Genomic DNA, 22215 nt, shown 5'->3' on the forward strand with positions numbered 1-22215 from the left:
GTTCTTTCTTTGGGTGTAGCTGCTTCTGTCCATCCTTGATCAATTGAAACTGAATTAGCTCTCTTTATTGAAGAGATCCACTTCCATCACAATACATCCTCATATAATATCGTTATCGAGGTATATAATGATCTCCTGGTTCTGTTCATTTCACTTAGCATCAGTTCATGTAAGTCTCGCCAGTCCTCTCTGTATTCATCCTGCTGGTCATTTCTTACAAAACAATAATATTCTATAACATCCATATACCACAGTTTACTCAACCATTCTCCAATTGATGGGCATCCATTTATTTTCCAGCTTCTAGACACTACAAACAGGGCTGCCACAAACATTTTGGGCACTATGTAATCACTTTTGCAATCTCCCCAATTGTGGTTGTATTTAAAGATTTTGTCCTGGACCTTTTTCTCTTCTCTCTGTATTTTTTCTCAGTTATCTCATCATTTCCCATAGATTTAATTATATCTCAGAAATTATTCCCAGATCGATATAACTAGCCATTGTCTCTTTTGTGAACTCTATAATTAGTCTCATATCACTAATCGCTTAGGCATTTTTCATTGTCTGTAGGTATTTCAAGAGCTATTTATCTCCAAAACAATATTCATTATCTTTCTTCCTAAACCTCATCTCTTCCTCTATCTTTGCTATTTTGTCAAGGATACCACCAGTCCTCCTAGTCACCTTAATTTATAAGCATAGTTATCCTTGATTTCTTCATTGTCTGTCCCCTTTTTTTTATTCAGATAGTTAACGCTCTAATTTACTCCTATCATCTCTCACCTTGACTATTGCAATCATCTCTATTTCTTTTCCTGGTTCTTTCTCCCCAAATCCATCCCTCACATCTTCTAAAGTAACATTCCTAAAGTATAGGTCTGATACTGTCACAATAAATTCCAGTAGCTCCTTGTTCATGTATGATACAATTCAAGCTTCTCTGTTTGTTATTTAAACTTTCCACAACCTTTTTAGGTTGAGATTCTACCTATTTAGACTCATTATGCTTTATTCCTATTCACAAACACTGCTTTAGCCAAACTGATCTGTTTATCATTCCCCACTCCAACTCTTGTTTCTGTGTTTTAGGAGAGCACTTTTCTCATCTTCTCATCTCCTCTCAGAATTCCTAATTTTCCTTCAAATCTGTACTCAAATGCCAGGGACTACTTGAGATATTTCCTGATCCCCTCAAATATAGTGTTCTCAGTCCAGAAATTGCCTTTAATGTTCATTTTGTAAGGACTTTTTTTTTTTTTTTTTTTTTGTCCTTCCAGTCTCTCCTAATAGTATGTGAGTGCTTCAATTGAAGAAACTGTTGGATTTTTGTTTTTCCAACCTAGCACTTTGGACTTAGGCAATTAATAAATTTCTGTGGGTTGATTGATAATAATTTTTTGCAAATAATTTCCCCTAGCAGTTCCAAGATGAAGAGAGCACTAACACTTGCAGCTTACAAGGGAACAGAGGCCTTTCCTGGGCAAGGCATAGAAAAAGAGTGACTGTACTACTCCCAGTGTCACAATACCTTGGAAGCACCAAAAATTTACAGACCTTCAGAACTAGCTTTGAAAATAGAAGAATGAAAAAACCTGAAGGCTGACACAGTTACTCCCCAATCCCAGATGAGAAGAACTCAATTTTAATACAGAGTTGAATTTAAAAAAAAAAAAAAAAAGCTAGAAAAAAGAGTAAAGAAAAAAATTTGACAGTAAAAAGCCACTATGGTGGCAGGAAAGACCAGGACACAAACTCAGAAGACAACAATGTGAAAACAGTTAATAAATAAACTCTCCTCATTATTTGAATTATTTCTTTCTAGCTCCTTGCAGTATTTTCTACTTGATCTAATAATTCAGCTATGATATTCCTAGGAATTTTCATTTTCAGGTCTCTTTATGGAGATGATGGGTAGATTCTTTCAATGTCTATCTTATTCTTTGGTTATCTAGGTAACTTAGATATCTTAAGATATTATCTAGGCTTTTTTTTTTTTTCATTATGATTTTCAGGTAGTACAACAAATTCTGGATCTTGTTTTCCATGTCAGCTGTTTTTTCAATGAGATTTTTATATTCTCTTCTATTTTTTCCATTTTTTTAGTTTGGTTTGACTGATTCTTAATGACTCATGGAGTCATTTACTTCCATTTGGTCAGTTCTAATTTTTAGTGAATTATTTTCTTCAGTTAACTCTTTTACCTCCTTTTGCATTTGGTGGCCAATTGAATTTTTAAATGAATTGTTTTGTTAATTGGATTTCCCCCCCCCCCCCTCATTTCCCCGATTTATTTTTTAGGGAGTTGTTCTCTTTTTCCATTTCACCAATTCTGTTTTTCAAGGAGTTTTCTTCAGATAATTTCTGGATTTCTTTTTCTAAACTCCTGTCAAAGCTCTCATTCCACCCCCACCCCCCCCAATTTTCTTCTCTTTTTTAAGATCCTTTTTTATTTCTTCCAAGAGAGCCTTTGACAACTCATATCACTGTTTGAGGCTTCTTCTGGAGACTTTTGCATTTTAGTTGCCTTAGGGTTTAAGGTCTGTTCTTCCCTGATTCCATAATAGCTATGGTCAGTGCTCTTTTTGCTTTTTTGCTCATTTTTAAAGGTTAAGGTTCTGCTCTTAGGGCAAAAGCGGGGGATTGTCCCAGGTTTCCTCTACAGGCTTCACACTGCCCTGGGACTGGAGTTGAGTGTGGACATGGCCAAGTCCCATTGGTTATGCTGGGGATCGGCGGCTCACTATTTGCCTTCTGTAGTGGCATTGGATATCTCACAGCTAGTCTTGACTTCTAAACTAGAACAGAGTATCCAACACTGCTGTATTTTGGCTAAGAGCCTCCTAGTAGTTTCCTAGGCATATGGAAAACTGGGCTGGGCTGCTTCCCCTCCTCCTCCTCTCCCCATCCCAGCCCAATTGAAACTTTCCTGAAGTTCTTTCAAAATATCTTCTGTTTGAAATTTGTTACACTCCAAATAATTGTGGATTCTGTCACGTTCAAAACCCAGCTTAATCTGATATTGATCTGAGGGAAGGTAGGAAGAGCTGAGATAAGGACCTGTTTACTCTCCACCACCTTAATATCCTGCTCATCAAAAAATAAACTTTCAAAGAAAAATGATAATTGAACTCAAGTCCAACAAGAATTCCTGGGAAAGAATTAAAGAAATTGATAAAGAGTGTTAGATGAAAAGTTGGGAAAGAAAATGATGCCAGAAAATTAGGAAAAAGAATTTAACAGCTTGGCAAAAGAGGCTCAGAAAATACTGAAGAAGATAATACCTTTTTTAAAAATTTTGACCTATTGCTGAAAGAGGCACAAGAATTCACTGAAGAAAAGAACTCCTTAAAAAACAGAATGGGGAAAGGGAAAGAGACAGCTAGATCTTGAAGTAGAGAGAGCATTAGCCCTGGAATTAGGAGGACCTATGTACAAATTTGGCTTTAGACACTTAAGAGTTACAAGCTATGTGATGTCAGGTAAGTCACTTAATTCTAATTGCCTTGAAACAAAACAAAAACTAAAAAACCCCAGAATTGGCTGAGTGAAAAATGAGGTACAAAATGTTACTGAAGATAATAATTCTTTAAAAATTAGAATTGGAAAAGGGAACTATGGAAAATAAATGTAAATCGAAGCATGATATTTCAACCTGTTTTTGTTTGCTTTTTTGTTCTTGTTTTTTTTTCCTTTTTTGATCTAATTTTTTCTTGCATGACAAATATGGAAATATTTTTAAATTTATTGTAAATGTAAACCTGTATCAGGTTGTTTGCTGTCTTGGGGAAGAGGGAGGTTAGAGAGAGGGGGAGAAAACATTTGGAAAACAAGATCTTACAAAAATGAACATTGAAAACTATTTTTATATGTATTTTGGAAAAATTAAATACTCTTGAGAAAAGGGGGGAGACTAGAAAAGGGGAAAAAATAAAATTGGTTAACTGGAAGCTGAGTCATCATCCTTGGATCCAACAATATCACTAGTAGGTCTGATCCCAAAGAGATCAAAGAAAAAAAAAAGGATCTCTATGCACAAATATTTCTAATAGTTCTTTTTGTGGTGGCAAAGAATTAGAAATTAAGGTGATGCCCATCATTTGGGGAATAGTTCAACATGATATGGCATGTGATTGTGATGGAATACTATTGAGCTATGGGAAATGATGAGAGGGATGGCTTCAGAAAAACAAAGCAAGACCTATGAACTGATGCAACATTAAATGAGAAGTGGGAGATCGTTGTATAACAGCAATGTTATAATCATGATCAACTGTGAAAGATTTGGCTACTCTAGTCAATACAATGATCTAAGACAGTTCCAAAGGACTCAGGATGAAAAAACGCTAAGCACCTGTGGAGAGAAACCAATGAACTCTGAGTGTAAATTGAAATATAATTTCCTCACTTTATTATTTTTTTGTAATATGGCTTATATGGAAATATATTTTGCATAATCTCACATGTAATTGATATCATATTTGCCTGTCTACTTCAGTGTATGGTAGAATGGGATAGGAAAGAGAGAATTTGCAGCTCAGGATTTAAAAAGAGAAGAATGCAAAATTAAAAAAATATAAAAAATTTTAAAAAGGCAGGCAAATAAATAAATTTTAGGATTTTTTTGAGAAATGTCGACTTTTTTTTTTGTTGTTATTATTCAGTTACATACTTGAATGCCCTTGAGATGAATTGCTGTAGGGTCTCTCCCCAACCTTTAAATAAATTTATGTTTCTTTACCTCTTGCTTCTTGGAGTTTTATGAAATTTATAACTTTTTGCCAAACTCTACTATGAGAGCTTACAAATGAATTTTATGTTAAACCAGTTGTTTCCCATGGCTGCCATCTCCATGCACTAGCAAGCTGAAGTGTTTGCTGTCAAGGTCTAAACTTTTTCAATCTTATAGTGCCAGTTGATTTTCAAATTAAACTTCTTAGGACATGGTAATAATCTGTATTGGTGCTTAGTATTTTATCCATTTCCCAATTTTTAGCACCAACACCTTTTTTATAGATGTCTTTCCTAAGTTATCTTCCCTTAAGCAACAAACTGGGAAAACATCTGCACAGTTAAAGGTTCTGATACAAGCCACAGTTCCAAAATATATAGAGAATTGACTCAAATTTATAAGACATCAAGCCATTCTTCAATTGACAAATGGTCAAAGGATATGAACAGACAATTTTCAGATGATGAAATTAAAACTATTTCCACTCATATGAAAGAGTGTTCCAAATCACTATTGATCAAAGAAATGCAAATTAAGACAACTCTGAGATACCACTACACACCTGTCAGATTGGCTAAGATGACAGGAAAAAATAATGATGAATGTTGGAGAGGATGCGGGAAAACTGGGACACTTGATGCATTGTTGGTGGAGTTGTGAACGAATCCAACCATTCTGGACAGCAATCAGGAATTATGCCCCAAAAGTTATCAAACTGTGCATACCCTTTGATCCAGCGGTGTTTCTACTGGGCTTATACCGCAAAGAGATACTAAAGAAGGGAAAGTGCCAAAATGCTTGTAGCAACTCTGTAGTGGCTAGAAACTGGAAAATGAATGGATGCCCATCAATTGGAGAATGGTTGGGTAAATTCTGGTATATGAATGTTATGGAATATTGTTCTGTAAGAAATGACCAGCAGGAAGAATACAGAGAGGCTTGGCGAGACTTATATGAACTGATGCTAAATGAAATGAGCAGAACCAGGAGATCATTATATACTTCAACAACGATACTGTATGAGGATGTATTCTGATGGAAGTGGATTTCTTTGACAAAGAGATCTAACTCGGTTTCAATTGATCAATGATGGACAGAAGCAGCTACACCCAAAGAAAGAACACTGGGAAATGAATATAAAGTGTTTGCATTTTTGTTTTTCGTCCTGGGTTATTTCTACCTTCTGTATCTAGGATATACTGTGACATATTTAACATGTATAGGACTGCTTGCCATCTAGGGAAGGGGTGGAGAGAGGGAAAAAATCGGAACAAAAGTTAATGCAAGGGATAATGTTGTAAAAAATTACCCTGGAATGGGTTCTGTCAATAAAAAGGTATTTTAAAATAAATAAATAAATTATCTGCCCTTATCTTTCCATTTTAAATTCTCTTATTTGGTGATATTTTCTCCAACAAAAATTTGGTGGCTTCTAATCCCTTAACCACTCAATTCCCTCCCCATCAGTTACTATCTTCTCTTTTCCTCAGGTTGACCTTATTGAACTGATTGAATTCTATGATGTCCTTCTCTCTTGAATATTAAATCCTCTTATGGTTTCACTAATTGCACCCTGCTAAGCTTTAGCCTTGGATCATTCCCACCATTCTCTCTGCCTTTATTACATAATATGAGTTGCTGAACAAAGATGGAGAAAAGCATGTCCTTTTTCTGACTGGATACACCACAAATTTACATTATAAAAACGCAACTAAGTCCTTAGTGCTGCTAGACAATCCTACTGTCCCTTTACTCATTATTTCCACAGCAGTTTTTCCAAACCTTTTCATTTCTCTTTAAACCTCTCATGGTTCCTTTTCCTCTCACCTTCTTAGCTGCAAAAGACTCATATTTTACAGAAAAAAAAAAAAAATTTGAAGCCATTCTCTAAGAGCTTCCTCTTCCCTCTTTCTTATCTTCTCTTATTCATATGCCTTCTGCCACTTTCTTCTCCTTTATCCCTGTCTTCAATTCTTGAAGTGGTCTTTCTCTTTACCAAGGCTAACCCCTCTACTAGCTCAAGAGACTATATTCCATCTCATATTCTCCAGCACCTTCCCCCTCTGTCAATCCCATTCTGTCACTTTTTTCAGTCTCTCCTTATCTGCTGGCTCTTCTATGCTCCCGAACATCTCATTCTGTATCTCTTCTGCTCTTCCTGACTAAACTCTTTGAAAAGGTCATAAAAAAATTAAAACCCTCCACTTTATCCTTTCACCCATCTTACAATCTGGGTTTCCAACTTCATCGTTCCACTGAAAATGCTTTCTTTAAAGTTACCAATGATTTCTTCTTGGTAAATCCAGAATACTTTTCTCAATCTTCATTCTCCTTGATTTCTCTGCAGCTTTTGACACAATTGACCATTCTTTTCTCCTTGGTAATCTCTTCTCTAAGGGTTTTTAAAATCCACTTTTTCCTGGTTTTCCTACCTATCTGCTTTTTCTCTGGATCCTCTGTCCCAGGCCCTCTTCTTTTCCTTCTCAATACTACTTTCACTTGGTCTCATAAGCTACCAAGAGTTTAATTACCATCTTTATGCTTTATGCTAACAATTCTCAGATTTGCCTATCTTGCCCTAACCTTGATTCTCATATCTTTAACTTTCTTTCAGACCTCTTGAACAGGATGTCAAATAAATAGGTTCAAAACAGAACTCTCCCTGAAACTTCACACCTACCTTTACCATCTTTTTAGTCTTTCAGGTTCATAGGCTAGGAGTCATCCTGAATTTTTCACTCTCTCACTCCCCATATCCAAGCTGTTGCTGAAATGCATAGATTTTATCTTTTCAGCATCTCTCCTGTTCTCTTGACATATTGCCATCACCCTAGTGCAGATTCTTGTTACCTCATTCTTGGATCGTTGCAATAGCTTGCTAGTGGGTCTCCCTGTCTTATCTTTTCCCACCATCTATCATTTAGTCATCAAAGTGATTTTCCTAAAATATAGGCCAGACCATTTCATTCATCTACTTAATAAACTTCAGGGACTTCCTATTGCCTCCATAATCAGGTACAAAATTCTTCCCTCTTATCTTTCTAGTCCTCACAGACCTTTTCTTCTCTAACATGTATTCTTAGACCTAGTGACTGACCTTGCCGCAAGACACTGCTCAGCCATAGGCATTTTTTCTGGCTTGCTTGGAATATTCTCCCTTCTTATATTTCCCTGGCTTTCTTTTCAAACTAAAATCTCATCTTGAACGAATCCAGCCATTCTGGAGAGCAATCTGGAATTATGCCCAAAAAGTTATCAAACTGTGCATACCCTTTGATCCAGCAGTGTTTCTATTGGGCTTATACCCCAAAGAGATACTAAAAAAGGGAAAGGGACCTGTATGTGCCAAAATGTTTGTAGCAGCCCTGTTTGTAGTGGCTAGAAACTGGAAAATGAATGGATGCCCATCAATTGGAGAATGGCTGGGTAAATTGTGGTATATGAATGTTATGGAATATTATTGCTCTGTAAGGAATGACCAGCAGGATGAATACAGAGAGGCTTGGAGAGACCTACATGGACTGATGCTAAGTGAGATGAGCAGAACCAGGAGATCATTATACACTTCGACAACGATATTGTATGAGGATGTATTCTGATGGAAGTGGATTTCTATGACAAAGAGACTTAACTGAGTTTCAATGGATAAATGATGGACAGAAACAGCTACACCCAAAGAAGGAACACTGGGAAATGAATGTGAACTATTTGCAGTTTTGGTTTTTTTCCCGAGTTATTTTTACCTTCTGAATCCAATTCTCCCTGTGCATCGGGAGAACTGTTCGGTTCTGCAAATATGTATTGTATCTAGGATATACTGCAACATATTTAACATATATAGGACTGCTTGCCATCTTGGAGGGGGGAGTGGAGGGAGGGAGGGGACAAAACGAAACATAAGCGAGTGCAAGGGATAATGTTGTAAAAAAAATTATCCTGGCATGGATTCTGTCAATACAAAGTTATTATTAAATAAAATAAAATTTAAAAAAAATAAAAGAAAAGAAAAAAAAATCTCATCTTTACAGGAAGTCTTTCCTAAGCCCTCTACTTTTAGAGCCTTCTCTCAATTTACTTTCTATTTATCCTATATATAACTTTTTTGTATATATGAAGTTAATTTCATGATTTTGTATTTATTGTGACCTTATTTATACTGTGGCTATTCATTTATATATATTTAACTTTAAATGTTGTGTGTGTGTGTGTGTGTGTGTGTGTGTGTGTGTGTGTATGATTATTTAACTCATTTAACTGTGGCTTATAACTCATATTAGGTATTCCTGGCATATAATGTAATACTAATTTATTCTATAGTATTTTATTTTATAAGCATTTATTTTCTTGTGCTCCCATTCCTTCCTTTCCCCCATCATTATGCAATTCAAAAAAAAAAAAAAAAAAAGCCCTTGTAACAAATTCCCATATTGGTCATGTCCAAAAATATATATCTTATTTCACCTTTTAAGTCAGTTCTGAGAGGGAGTGGGCAGCATGCTTCATCTTTTGTACTCTGGAATTGCAATTTGTCATTTCACTGATCAGAGTTCTAAAATCTTTCTGAGTTGTTTTTCTTTATAATGTGTTTATTCTGATATTATTTTCCTGCTTATTTCACTTTGCTTCAGTTCACAGGCATTTTCCTAGTCCCCCCTGAAATTGTCTGTTTTGTCCATTTTTTTGCAATAATATGCTATTTATATACCATAATTTGTTTAGCCATTTCCATAGGAATTTGTGATGGAGGCTTAATTAATCTTATTTAAATGATTGACTTAAACATTGTTCTTGATATTTCTGTTTTTCCTACCTAGACATAAAATAAATCTGTTCTTTCCCTTCCTCTCCTTCCTTTTCTTAAAAGCCAATGTGAAAGAAACTTGGGCATTTGGGGGAAAATTTCAAATAGATTCTCAATCACTTGAAGAGGAACCATGGGATTTTGGCTTGATTTACAAACCTAATTCGCAGCCAGATCTCTCCCTTATTTTCAAGCATAAACCCACAAGTAACAGACTTTAATCAATTTCTGTATATGAATTTATTTCACCATAAAAATGTTGTCTTTGATGACTTAAGATTGTGTTCGCTAGCATAAGGGGAAAAGTGATGGACCTAAAGTTAAGAGCACCTAGATTTGAAGACTGGTGTTAATCACTTCAGTACTCCTGAAGTCTGCTATTTTCTTAACTTAAGACTTGATGGATTTCATCTTTCTTAGTGATAGTATCACACACAAAATTTTGAAATTCTATTCCTATTACTTCAGACTCATCAGAGTTATAATTTGTCTTATTTTTAAGCCTAGACAGCTTTTGGAAAGGGGATAAATCAAGTGCTATTATAAGTCAATTATAAAAGAGAGAAAAAGATAACATTGCCTCTGAAATCCTCTTAGATTACTTGTTTAAATTCTGATTGTAGACATATTCAGCATGATTTTATGATTTTCATCTAATAGTCTGAGATCAAAAATAAAGCCTCTACTTGATCAGTAATTTGATTCATAATCCTGACAATTAATTGAACTCTATTGTCAAGTTAAATATCTTATTCATCAGTAGTATGAAAAATATTCACAATTTATAATGCAAAGGTAATTTTTAAATTAATGTTTGGAAGAAGAGCCCAGATAATCCACCGATTTTAAACAAATCTAGAATTTTTGAATATATATCAATTTTCTTCCAATAAAACCAGTGAGGTTTTATTTTTGCCTTATTTAAACCGTAGTTTTAGATCCTCAAAGTAATAAATGTGATCATTGAATTTATTTTACCACATAAATGTCTTTGGAATTCTTTTCTGCATAACTAAAGATTATAGACAGTAATAGCAGTGGAAATAGCATCCAACTGATTTCAGAAAGGCCTGGAGAGACTTATATGAACTGATGCTGAGTGAAATGAGCAGGACCAGGAGATCATTATATACTTCAACAACAGTACTATATGATGATCAATTCTGATGGATGTGGCCCTCTTCAACAATGAGATGAATCAAATCAGTTCCAATAGAGCAGTAATGAATTGAACCAGCTACACCCAGTGAAAGAACTCTGGGAGATGACTATGAACCACTACATAGAATTCCCAATCCCTCTATTTTTGTCTGACTGCATTTTTGATTTTCTTCACAGGCTAATTGTACACTATTTCAAAGTCCGATTCTTTTTGTACAGCAAAATAATTGTTTGGACATATATACTAATATTGTATTTAATTTATACTTTAACATATTTAATATATATTAGTCAACCTGCCATTTGGGGGAGAGGAAAAATTGGAACAAAAGGTTTGGCAATTGTCAATGCTGTAAAATTACCCATCCATATAACTTGTAAATAAAAAGCTATAATAAAAAATATAAATAAATAAATCACCCACCTAATGATTGAAAGTATTTAAAAAAAAAAAAAAAAGGAAATAGCATCCAAGCTATTACAGTCTTTATGACCATTGGGAAGTTATTTAACCTGAGTCTTACTTTTCATACTTATAAAATGAGAAAAATAGTAATATTTTAAGGCCTTTTTCTTAAAGTTGTAAGGATCAAATAAGATGATGTAATATGCTTTACAAATTGTACTTTATAGATCTTTAAGTGATACATAAATTTATTTCACTTAAATTCATGGGCTTAAGAAGTTGAGAGATAGTTAGATGGAGTGGGTACAATGCTAGTTCTGGAGTCAGAAGACTCAATTTCAAATCCAGCCTTAAACACTTAATAGTGTTAACCTAGACAAGTCATTTAATCTCTGCCAGCCTTACTTTTCTTAACTGTAAAATGGGAATGATTATGATAATCTCTACCTTCCAAGGTTGTTGACTCCCTTCTATACTTATATATTTGAGAAATGAGTCCTTTATCAGAGAAACTTACTGTAAATTTTTTTTTATATTGTTTCATTGTCTAGAGTACATTTAGCAAACAAGTTTCCCTGGTTATGTCTTTTAATTTGGTCTGTTTTTGCTTTTCCATTGTCTGAAATCATGATTGCTACACCTGCTTTTTTTTTATTTTTTAAAGTTCAGCTGAAACAGATGCTGTTCCCGCCCTTTATTTTAACTCTGTGTGTCTCTGTTTAAGGTGTGTTTCTTGTAAACAGCATGTTGTTGGATTCTGGTTTGTAATCCATTTTGCTTATCTGCTTCTGTTTTGTGGATGAGCTCATACCATTCACATTCACAGTTATAGTTAGTTTTTCCCTCCATCTCATTTTCCTTTTCTTTTCTCTTAATCCTGTGTCTCAAGTCTGTTTTGCTTCTAACTACTGCTTCCCCTTAGTCTTTCCTCCCTTTTATCATCTACCCACTTTATTCCCCCTTTCCTCCTATATCTGCTTCTCCTCCTATTTCTGTATTGTGGAAATTACATTTCTTTTCTTTTTTTTTAATATTTTCTTTTCTTTTATTAAATAATAACTTTATATTGACAGAATCCATGCCAGGGTAATTTTTTTTAACAACATTATCCCTTGCACTCGTTTCTGTTCCGATTTTTCCCCTCCCTCCCTCCACCCCCTCCCCTAGATGGCAAGCAGTCCTATATATGTTAGATATGCTGCAGTATATCCTAGATACAATATATGTTTGCAGAACCGAACAGTTCTCTTGTTGCACAGGGAGAATTGGATTCAGAAGGTAAAAATAACCTGGGAAGAAAAACAAAGATGCAGATAGTTCACATTCGTTTCCCAGTGCTCTTTCTTTGGGTGTAGCTGCTTCTGTCCATCATTTATCAATTGAAACTCAGTTAGGTCTCTTTGTCAAAGAAATCCACTTCCATCAGAATACTACAATATCATTGTCAAAGTATATAATGATCTCCTGGTTCTGCTCATTTCACTTAGCATCAGTTCATGTAAGTCTCACCAAGCCTCTCTGTATTCATCCTGCTGGTCATTTCTTACAGAACAATAATATTCCATAACATTCATATACCACAATTTACCCAGCCATTCTCCAATTGATGGGCATCCATTCAATTTCCAGTTTCTAGCCACTACAAACAGGGCTGCCACAAACATTTTGGCACATACAGGTCCCTTTCCCTTCTTTAGTATTTCTTTGGGATATAAGCCCAATAGAAACACTGCTGGATCAAAGGGTATGCACAATTTGATAACTTTTGGGGCATAATTCCAAATTGCTCTCCAGAATGGTTGGATTCATTCACAACTCCACCAACAATGCATCAGTGTCCCAGTTTTCCCGCATCCCCTCCAACATTCATCATTATTTTTTCCTGTCATCTTAGCCAATCTGACAGGTGTGTAGTGATATCTCAGAGTTGTCTTAATTTGCATTTCTCTGATCAATAATGATTTGGAACACTTTCATATGAGTGGTAATAGTTTTAATTTCATCATCTGAAAATTGTCTGTTCATATCCTTTGACCATTTATTAATTGGAGAATGGCTTGAAGGAAATTGCATTTCTATAAATAATTGTGTATATATTATTTTCAATTTTTGAATCAATTCTGAAGAATAAGGTTCAAGCATTGCCGACCACTCTTACCCCCATTTCTTCCTTCCATTATTAAAAACCTCTATATTGTATGCCTCTTTTAAGTGATAAATTTTCCCCATTCTATTTCTTTCTTCTTCCAGTGCATCCCTTTTTCTTACTCTACTTTTTTTGGAAGAGTATTCCAACATAATCTACTCACATCCATTTCATCTGTCTTTGTAAGTAAAGTCCTTTTAGCTACCCTAATAATGGTAAAATTATCAGGAGTATCATCTTCTCACAAAGGAATGTAAACAAGTTAACTTTATTGAGATCATCCTTATGGTTACTTTTTCCTGTTTACCTTTTTGTGCTTCCCTTGAGTCTTATGTTTGAAAATCAGGTTTTCTTTTTAACTCTGATATTTTCATCAGGAATGTTGAAAGTCCTCTATTTTATTAAATAACTATTTTTTCTTTGCCAGGTAGTTATTCTTGGTTGTAATCCTCTTTTATTCTCTAGAATATCATACTCCAGTCCCTCTACTCCTTAAATGTAGAAGCCTACGTGTTTATTAGCTGTGAAATATAGAGCAAGTCACCTGTCCTCCCTGGGTATATTTTTAAGTAACTATAGCATGAAAGACTTGGGTTAGGTGGTCTGTAATGTTTCTTACAATTCTAAATTCTATAAAACCTAGTCCTTTCTAGCCTTTAAGTATCAATGATTCTGTTTTCTGTGCATTCTGTTATCTATGCCTACTTACATGTTTTTCTGTTCCTTTCACTTGTAGAAGTTCATTGAATTTGAAGATGCCTTGGAACAAGAAAAGAAAGATCTACAAATCCAAGTTGAACACTATGAGTTCCAGACTCGACAGCTAGAGCTAAAAGCCAAAAACTATGCAGATCAAAGTAAGTTACCTATTATATGTAAGTGTAATAGGAATATAGGGACAGCCTAGATACATTATCCTTTTATCCTTCTATTTTCTCTCTCTTTTGGGAGGGTATCTTTTTTCTATATCTATAATGGCCTGCCTATTTTACTTCTGTTTCATATGGATTTCTAGAATACCTTAACCTTTTGCCCACCAATTCTCCTGTGTACTTAGTTCAGAATAGTGTTGAGAAGTAGACACATTCATAAACTGGTGATAACAGTCTAAAACAATATAACTCCTGCCTTTGTGTGGTATCCCTATTTCTTTTCTCATTCTTTCTTCAATGAATGAAAAAACATTTATTAATCACTCTGTGCCAAGTATCATGCTGAGCATTGTGGAGCATTTCTACATATAGAAAAATGAGACAGTTCTTACTGTCAAGGAGCTCACTTTGTAATAGAAACAACACATAAAGAGGAGGTAGGGGTAAAGCTGTAGTATATATAAAAAAGCCCATTTCTTCTTAGGGTATAATGGGGAGAATGGATGGCAAAGCTCAGATAGGATAGAATGATGATCTCTAGGGCATATGCATGGTTGTAAATTATAAAGCAGTATATAAACCCAAGCAGTTGTCATTATTATAACCATTTTGAATTCCTTAAGGAAAAGCTCAAACTATTACTGTACTCCATATTTTTTTGTTTCTGTTTTTTAAGTAACTAAAGTCAAATGAAATAAAGATCTCTGCTCCCGGAGTCAGAGGTGTCACACTCAGACTGCCAAAGCAGATTAAAATATAATTGGAAAATATTTAACAAAATAAATGAAAATATAATACAACATAGATAATATTTATTTGTGGTTTTCTGAGCCAGTATGTAACCTGCAGGGATCCTTTTCTATTTGAATTCAATCCCTGTCCATCTCTTTTATTTGTTTATGGGAAGGAGTCTGCTAAGGAGCTTAGACTAGTGTATTAACTTCTTTACTAGTTGTTGAATTAAAACTAAGACTGAAATACCCATAACCAAAGTCCTATTAGTAGGATCATCCCTTTAGAGAAAGTTAACTGCCTTCTTCAGACTATTTTTTATTAGAACCCTTTGCTAAGTAATGAGGGTTTCTCAAGGATTCCTTACAAGACAATTTATGTATTTAAGAATTATTTATGATACTTTCAATCTGTGAAAGGGCTTTATTCCATAGGCCTTTCCATTTCCCGTTAAGCCTAAACACTCATACCTGGCATCAGTAGCCCTGTCTCTAGATACCAGCTTTGGAAAGTTATCAAAAGGGAAGAATGCAACAAGTAATAAACAAATTGTGTAATTGACCAACAATGGTTGTGTTGTCTAGTTTCTCGACTGGAGGAGCGTGAATCAGAGATGAAGAAGGAATATAATGCCCTGCACCAGAGACACACAGAGGTATGTGCCTCAGCTTGTTCTATTTTAACAGTTCTCAACTCATGATCTAAGTACTTAAAAATCAATGGTGAATTAAGAGATGAAAGAGAATAAAATCTTCTAAATAAAAATGATCTCCTTTTGTCCATTCCAAATTGCTATGATCTTAATTGCAATTGATCCTTTCCAGGGTTTACCTGAATATCAATTATTTTTGGCCTTAAAAGTTTGTTTACCACAGTTCTGAATTACACTTTACTCTGTTTTCATTGTGTTCCCTTCAGAAGCACTATAGAACACACAATGCTCAGAAATTCAGTTTAGAGGTAGAAATGATAGAGAAACAGGTAAATTTACTGAGGTAAGGTTTTTACTTATGAGTATTTATTTTTCCACAGATGATCCAGACCTATGTAGAACACATTGAACGATCCAAGATGCAACAGGTTGGGGGAAATAGCCAAACAGAGGGCAGTCTACCTGGGAGAAGGTATGATGAGAAGACTGAATACTAGTATAATCTCATCTTTTCTCCCAGTAGGTAACGTAAAGATTTATGAAAATCAGAGAACTATTATAAAAGTTCTGTGTTCTTCCAAATCAAGGAGAATAGAATCTACTTGGATCATGTGGGTGTGGAGAGAGAACAAAAATGGATGTAAAGCTTTCTGAGACTCCCAAGAAATAATGTGTACAGATTTGATTTCTTTGCTTTTACATGTTAGAAATATTTTCCATTTGGGTGTGGCGGACCAGGGAAAAGTTAACATATGAAGAAATAAAATCTGTGCCACCATTATGAATATTAAACTGAAACGCTTGTAAAACCAGAAATGTTCAATAATGACACTTTGATTTCAAAATAGTTTCATATTCCATAGTCCTAGTTTATGACTTCTTAGACTCCTTAGCCTATAGGTGCTGACGTTGCCTGGGTAGAAGCCAGCCATCTTCTTTATTTTACCAGTCTTAGTGAAACTAGAAAATTGACTTCCAAAATAAAAAATTATTCATAGACTACATTTCGGTATTTGCTAACTAAGGGAGTGGGCCTGTGGAAGACCAAATGAAACTTTTAAGAATTTCTTCCTCTAGAATTTCTTGGTTTGACTATCCATAGAACACTTATCTAAAGCTTTAAATAGAAGCCTCTTAAAATTGATTTAGATTGTAGTTCTATGTTTCATACAGATATAACCTTTGTGTTACACTAAATAGTTGAGAGCAGAGTACTTAGATGACTCTGCCTCATTTTTTTTTCTTTTTTCATTATAGTTTTTTTTTTTTTCAAAACATGCAAGGATAATTTTTCTTTTTTTTTTTTTTAAATTTAATTTTATTTAATAATAACTTTGTATTGACAGAATCCATGCCAGGATAATTTTTACACAGCATTATCCCTTGCAATCACTTATGTTTCGTTTTTTCCCCTCCCTCCCTCTTCCCCCCCCCCCCCCCCAAGATGGCAAGCAGTCCTATATATGTTAAATATGTTGCAGTATATGCAAGGATAATTTTTCAACAATGACCCTTGAAAATCCTTGTCTTCCAATTTCCCCTTCCCTTCCCCTTCACCCCCTTTTCTTAGATGGCAAGTAATCCAATATATGTTAAACATAGTAAAAATAGATGCTAAATTCAATATATCTGCTTTACTTTGTATAACTGAAATTAGGTCTTCTCAATTATTTTTAAATTGATATTCTTTTTATTTAGGTGTTTTATTGATGTGTGGGTTTTTTGGGGGCGTTGCCTCATTAACACTTCCAGAGACTCCCCTTCAACCCAATAAAATGCTTCCTTCTAACAAATAAGTGTAGACAAACAGAAAAATCAACACACTATCCAGATCATAGGAATTAGAATTCAGAGAGAACAACTTTAATTTTGGAAAAGGTAAATAAATGATTTGCCCAAGGCATACAGATGACATGTAGCAGAGCTGATATAAATAAATAGCTGGTAAATAAATATCTGCAGGAAAATTCAGGATTGCTATTTATATTTAGATATAAGTTTACTCTTTGCAGAGATTAGGTATGCACAACCATTCTTTATGCTTTTAATTAGTGTAACAGAGCAGAGGATTTTTTGTTAATTGAGTATACAAGATCTTACTAAACAGACACTGAGGAAAAATATGTGTTTCATATTAGATATCTGATTGTTCAGTTTTTGTTTGTAATAAAATTATACAGTTAGTAATCCAGTTAATTGCATTTTAGTCCTAAACAGAAGTAAAAGTCTAAATGTAAATTTTGTGTAGAAAAGCTGAACATGGAGAGTCCAAAATGAGGCTGGTGGTTTTGTTGCCTTCAATGTCTTCTGAGTATGTGCTGGGCTTTTGGCCAGCTTCCTGGTTATGACATTCCATCTCTATCAAACATGTTCTTTCCCTGCCAGTGTTCCCAGGAGGGAAAAAGACCTTTGAGACTGAGAAAAAAAAAAGAGCCAAGTGTTGCCTGAAGCAGATTTTTCCTAATTTAGCTCAAAAGTCAAACAGGGTTGATCTACAACTTCAGGCACTACAGGCAGAGCTGTATGGTATTCAAGTATTTTGAGTTAGTCTCTGCTCCTATCAAAATATCCAGTAATAGTTTATAATGGGAAAAATCAAAATCATAAAATCATAGATTTATAACTATAGAAAGGGCCACAGATGCCATTGAATCCAACCTCCTATTTCCCAAGGTCACATAGATAATTCGTAGAAAAAGTGGTATTTTAATTCTAAATCCATTGATTTTTCCAATTTTTCTATGTTGCCTCTCTAAAAGAATCGTCTTGGATAAAAACCCATTCTCTGAAATGTCACCCATCAATTTCTGTGAACTTTGTCTCTTGAGTCATTCCTCTCTTGAGCCAAAGTGATATTATTTACTGCAGGATTAGGCTTGAGAGGTTGTCCTTGAACCTTGCAGCTGTAGAGATATATAGAAATTGTAATCAGGTCATTTAGGCTAATAGAAGTTAAAGATAATGGAAACCTAAAACAGTGCCAGTTCTTTCTAGTCTAAACTGAAAGCTTTCTGTTTCCAGAGGAAAGCTGGAAACCTGTAAAACAACCAATTCAGAGAATACAATGGAAAGAATGATTAGGGAGACATTGGCGGGGGTTAGATTCAGGGTGATTGGAATTAGGGGACCATAAGTGGTGGGAGAATGTTGTTTGACAGCTAGGGGTTTAGATTCACTAGTATAGGAAGGATATGACAGAGTATAAGGGTAAATGTTAATCATTGAGGAATGAGTTTAGGTAAATTATCATTGTCCATAAGGGTTCAGCCTGTGATAAACTTTTACCAGGACATCAGATAATTGAGTATAACTGGAAAACAATTTGGGGAGACCAAGTCAGCTGCTGTGGAATTGTTAGAGTCCCAAGAAAGTGCCTGTAGCATGATGGAATGGATGCTTAGGGAAGCTGGAAAGTGCCACTCCTTCCTCAGCAGGTGGAGGCAAAGCAACTGCTATGGAGTTTTAGGAGACCAAAAAATGTGCCTGAATGATACTGACAGTTGTGGGGACCAAGAAATTCTTCTTGAAAAAGGCAGCAATGGGGCTGTTTATTGAAGGAAAAGTAAAATTTTCTGAAGTGGAAGAGAGAAAAATGTACATTTCAGATGTGATGGTAATCCAGTGGAAAAGCACAGAGAAGGGAAGTGGATATTTTATATGAGTGTCATATATAGTTTGGCTGAATCACAAGTAATGTCAAATGAAGCTGCAAAGAGATGATAAGATATGTATAATCTATATGTTGTTTTAAAAGCTAAACAGAAGTGGCTTCAACAGCAGCAGTTGCTTTTGAACCTCTCAGTTCAGAGATTTAAGGAGGTCTGACAGCTGGTTAAAAAGAGATTACAAGGGACCTTTTGCTGACAGTGGACATACCTGCCACTAATTGGCAATCCTATTGCCCATATACACTTCGAAGTGGAGAAGAATGTTTGTAGTCAGTCACAAGTGAACAGGCATTCCCAAGGGAGAAAGGAGTATTAGTACTTGTGACTGCAGGTAAGCAAGGGCCATTTCCAGGTAAAGACAAGAACACAGACCAGGAGAACAGTGACATGCCTCTCTCAGGATTCCATCTTGGAAGTACCAAAAACTTGCAGATCCCCAAAATTCCTTTGAAAACATCAGCATGAAAAAATCTGAAGCTTGGAACAATTCCTTCCCAACCCTAGATGAGAATAGCCAATTTTAACATTAAGTTTGAAGTCAGGAAATAGGCTGGCAAAATGAACAACAAGCAACAAAAAGAACTTGACCATAAAAAGCTACTGTAGGTGGTAGGAAAGACTAAGATATGAATCAAGAAAATAACAGTATTGGGAGCAGCAAGGTGGCACAGTGGATAGAGCACTAGCCCTCAAGTCAGGTGGACCTGAATTCAAATGTGGCCTCAGACATTTAACACTTGCCAGCTGTGTTATCCTGGGCAAATCACTTAACCCCAATTGCCTCAGCAAAAAGAAAAAGAAAGAAAACAATGATATGAAATTGGCTACAAACAAAGCCACAAAAAAAAACTTTTTCAAACCCATCACCAGTGAGAATTCCTACAAGAGTCAAAGAAAGCAATGAATTTTAGAGGAAAAAATTGGTTACAACAATGAGAGTGATGCAAGAAAATTATAAAAAGAGAATTAATAGCTTGGCAAAAGAGGCATAAAAAATACTGAAGAAAATATCACCCTAAAAAACCAGAATTGGCCAAATGGCAAAAAAGGTACAAAAATCCACTGGAGAAAACAAATCCTTAAAAAGCAGAATCATCCAAAGGCCTCATTTCCAAAATATATAGAGAATTGACTCTAATTTATAAGAAAGCAAGCCATTCTCCAATTGATAAATGGTCAAAGGATATGAACAATTTTCAGATGATTAAATTGAAACTATTTTTACTTATATGAAAAGGTGTTCCAAGTCATTATTGATCAGAGAAATGCAAATTAAGACAACTCTGAAATAACATTACACATTTGTCAGATTGGCTAAGATAACAGGAAAAGGTAATGACGAATGTTGGAGGGGATGTGGGAAAACTGGGAACACTGATGCATTGTTGGTGGAATTGTGAATGGATCCAACCATTCTGGAGAGCAATTTGGAACTGTGCATACCCTTTGACCCAGCAGTGTTAAAGAAGAGAAAGGGACCCATATATGCAAAAATGTTTGTGGCAGACCTTTTTCGAAGTGGCTAGCAACTGGAAATTGAATGGATTCCCATCAATTTGAGAATGGCTGAGTAAATTGCGGTATATGAATGTTATGGAATATTACTGTTCTGTAAGAAATGACCAGCAGGATGAATACAGAGAGGCCTGGAAAGACTTACATGAACTGATTCCAAGTGAAATGAGCAGAACCAGGAGATGATTATACACTTCAACAACAATACCGTATGAGGATCAGTTCTGATGGAAATGGCTATTTTCGGCAATGAGAGGATGCAAATCAGTTTCAATTGATCAGGGATGAACAGCACCAGTGAAAGAACACTGGGAAATGAGTGTGGACCACACAACATAGCATTTGCACTCTTTCTGTTGTTGTTTGCTTGCATTTTTGTTTTTCTTCCCAGGTTATTTTTATCTTCTTTCTAAATCTGATTTTTCTTGTGCAAAAGATAACTGTATAACTATGTATACTTATATTGTATTTAACATATACTTTAACACGTATGGGACTGCCTGCCATCTAGAGGAAGAGGTGGAAGGAAAGAGGGAGAAAGTTGGAACAGACGTTTTTGTAAGGGTCATTGTTAAAAAATTACCCCTGCATATGTTTTGCCAATAAAAAGCTATAATAATATTTTTTTTAAAGCAGAAAGAGAATCCATTTCATCCAAATGGAAAAGAAATTATAAAAATTCACTGAAGAAAAGAATTCCTTAAAAAGACAGAATTAGTCAAAAAAGAAATAAAAAAAGGTTCGCCTTAAAAATGAGAATTGAGCAAGTGGAAGCTAATGACTCCATGAAAGTTCAAGAAAGTATGTCAAAATAATGAAAAAATGGAACAAAATATGAAATGTCTCATTGGAAAAAAAAAAAAAAGTAACCTGGAAAATGCATCCAAAAGAAAGAATTTAAGAATTATTGGACAACCTGAAAGCTACCAAAAAAAAAAAAAAATAGGCATCATATCTTTTAATTTAAAAAAAATTAATATTTTTTAACAATCATCCTTGCAAAACTTTGTGTTCCAATTTTTTCTCCTTCCCTTTCTCCCACAGCTGTTTCCAAGAAAACAAATAATCCATTATCAGTTAAATGTACAGTTCTTCTTAACATATTTCCACATTTATCATACTGCATAAGAAAAATCAGATCAAAAAGGAAAAAATAAGAAAGATTTTAAAAAGTAAGCAAACAACAGCAAAAGAGGTGAAAATATTATGTTGTGATCCACATTTCGTCCCATAGTCTTTTCTCTAGATGCAGATGGCTCTCTCCATCACAAGTTTATTGGTATTGTCCTGAATCACCTCATTGTTGAGAAAGAGCCACACCCACCAGAGTTGATCATCACATAATCTTCTTATTGCCGTGTACAATGATCTCCTGGTTTTGCTCACTTCACTCAGCATCAGTTCATGTAAGTTTCTCCAGGCTTCTCTGAAATCCTCCTGCTTATCATTTTTTATAGAACAATAATATTTCATAACATTCATATACTGTAACTTACTCGGCCATTCTCCAACTGATGGGCATCCACTCAG

At 34.9% G+C, this 22215-nt stretch overlaps 1 protein-coding gene across 24 annotated transcripts in view; it reads left to right on the forward strand.

The window, feature by feature from the left end:
* MAPK8IP3 (mitogen-activated protein kinase 8 interacting protein 3) overlaps positions 1 to 22215 on the forward strand; it is a 95423-nt gene that overhangs the window by 7648 nt on the left and 65560 nt on the right. For all 24 annotated transcript variants that reach the window (XM_051969429.1, XM_051969427.1, XM_051969431.1 and 21 more), the window contains exons 2-4: positions 13983 to 14103; positions 15435 to 15505; positions 15883 to 15974. In XM_051969429.1, coding sequence (XP_051825389.1) covers positions 13983 to 14103; positions 15435 to 15505; positions 15883 to 15974 — 284 coding nt within the window. The remainder of the gene's footprint in view (positions 1 to 13982; positions 14104 to 15434; positions 15506 to 15882; positions 15975 to 22215) is intronic.

This window comes from Antechinus flavipes, chromosome 1 (assembly GCF_016432865.1).
Source record: "Antechinus flavipes isolate AdamAnt ecotype Samford, QLD, Australia chromosome 1, AdamAnt_v2, whole genome shotgun sequence".
Taxonomy (NCBI): domain Eukaryota; kingdom Metazoa; phylum Chordata; class Mammalia; order Dasyuromorphia; family Dasyuridae; genus Antechinus; species Antechinus flavipes.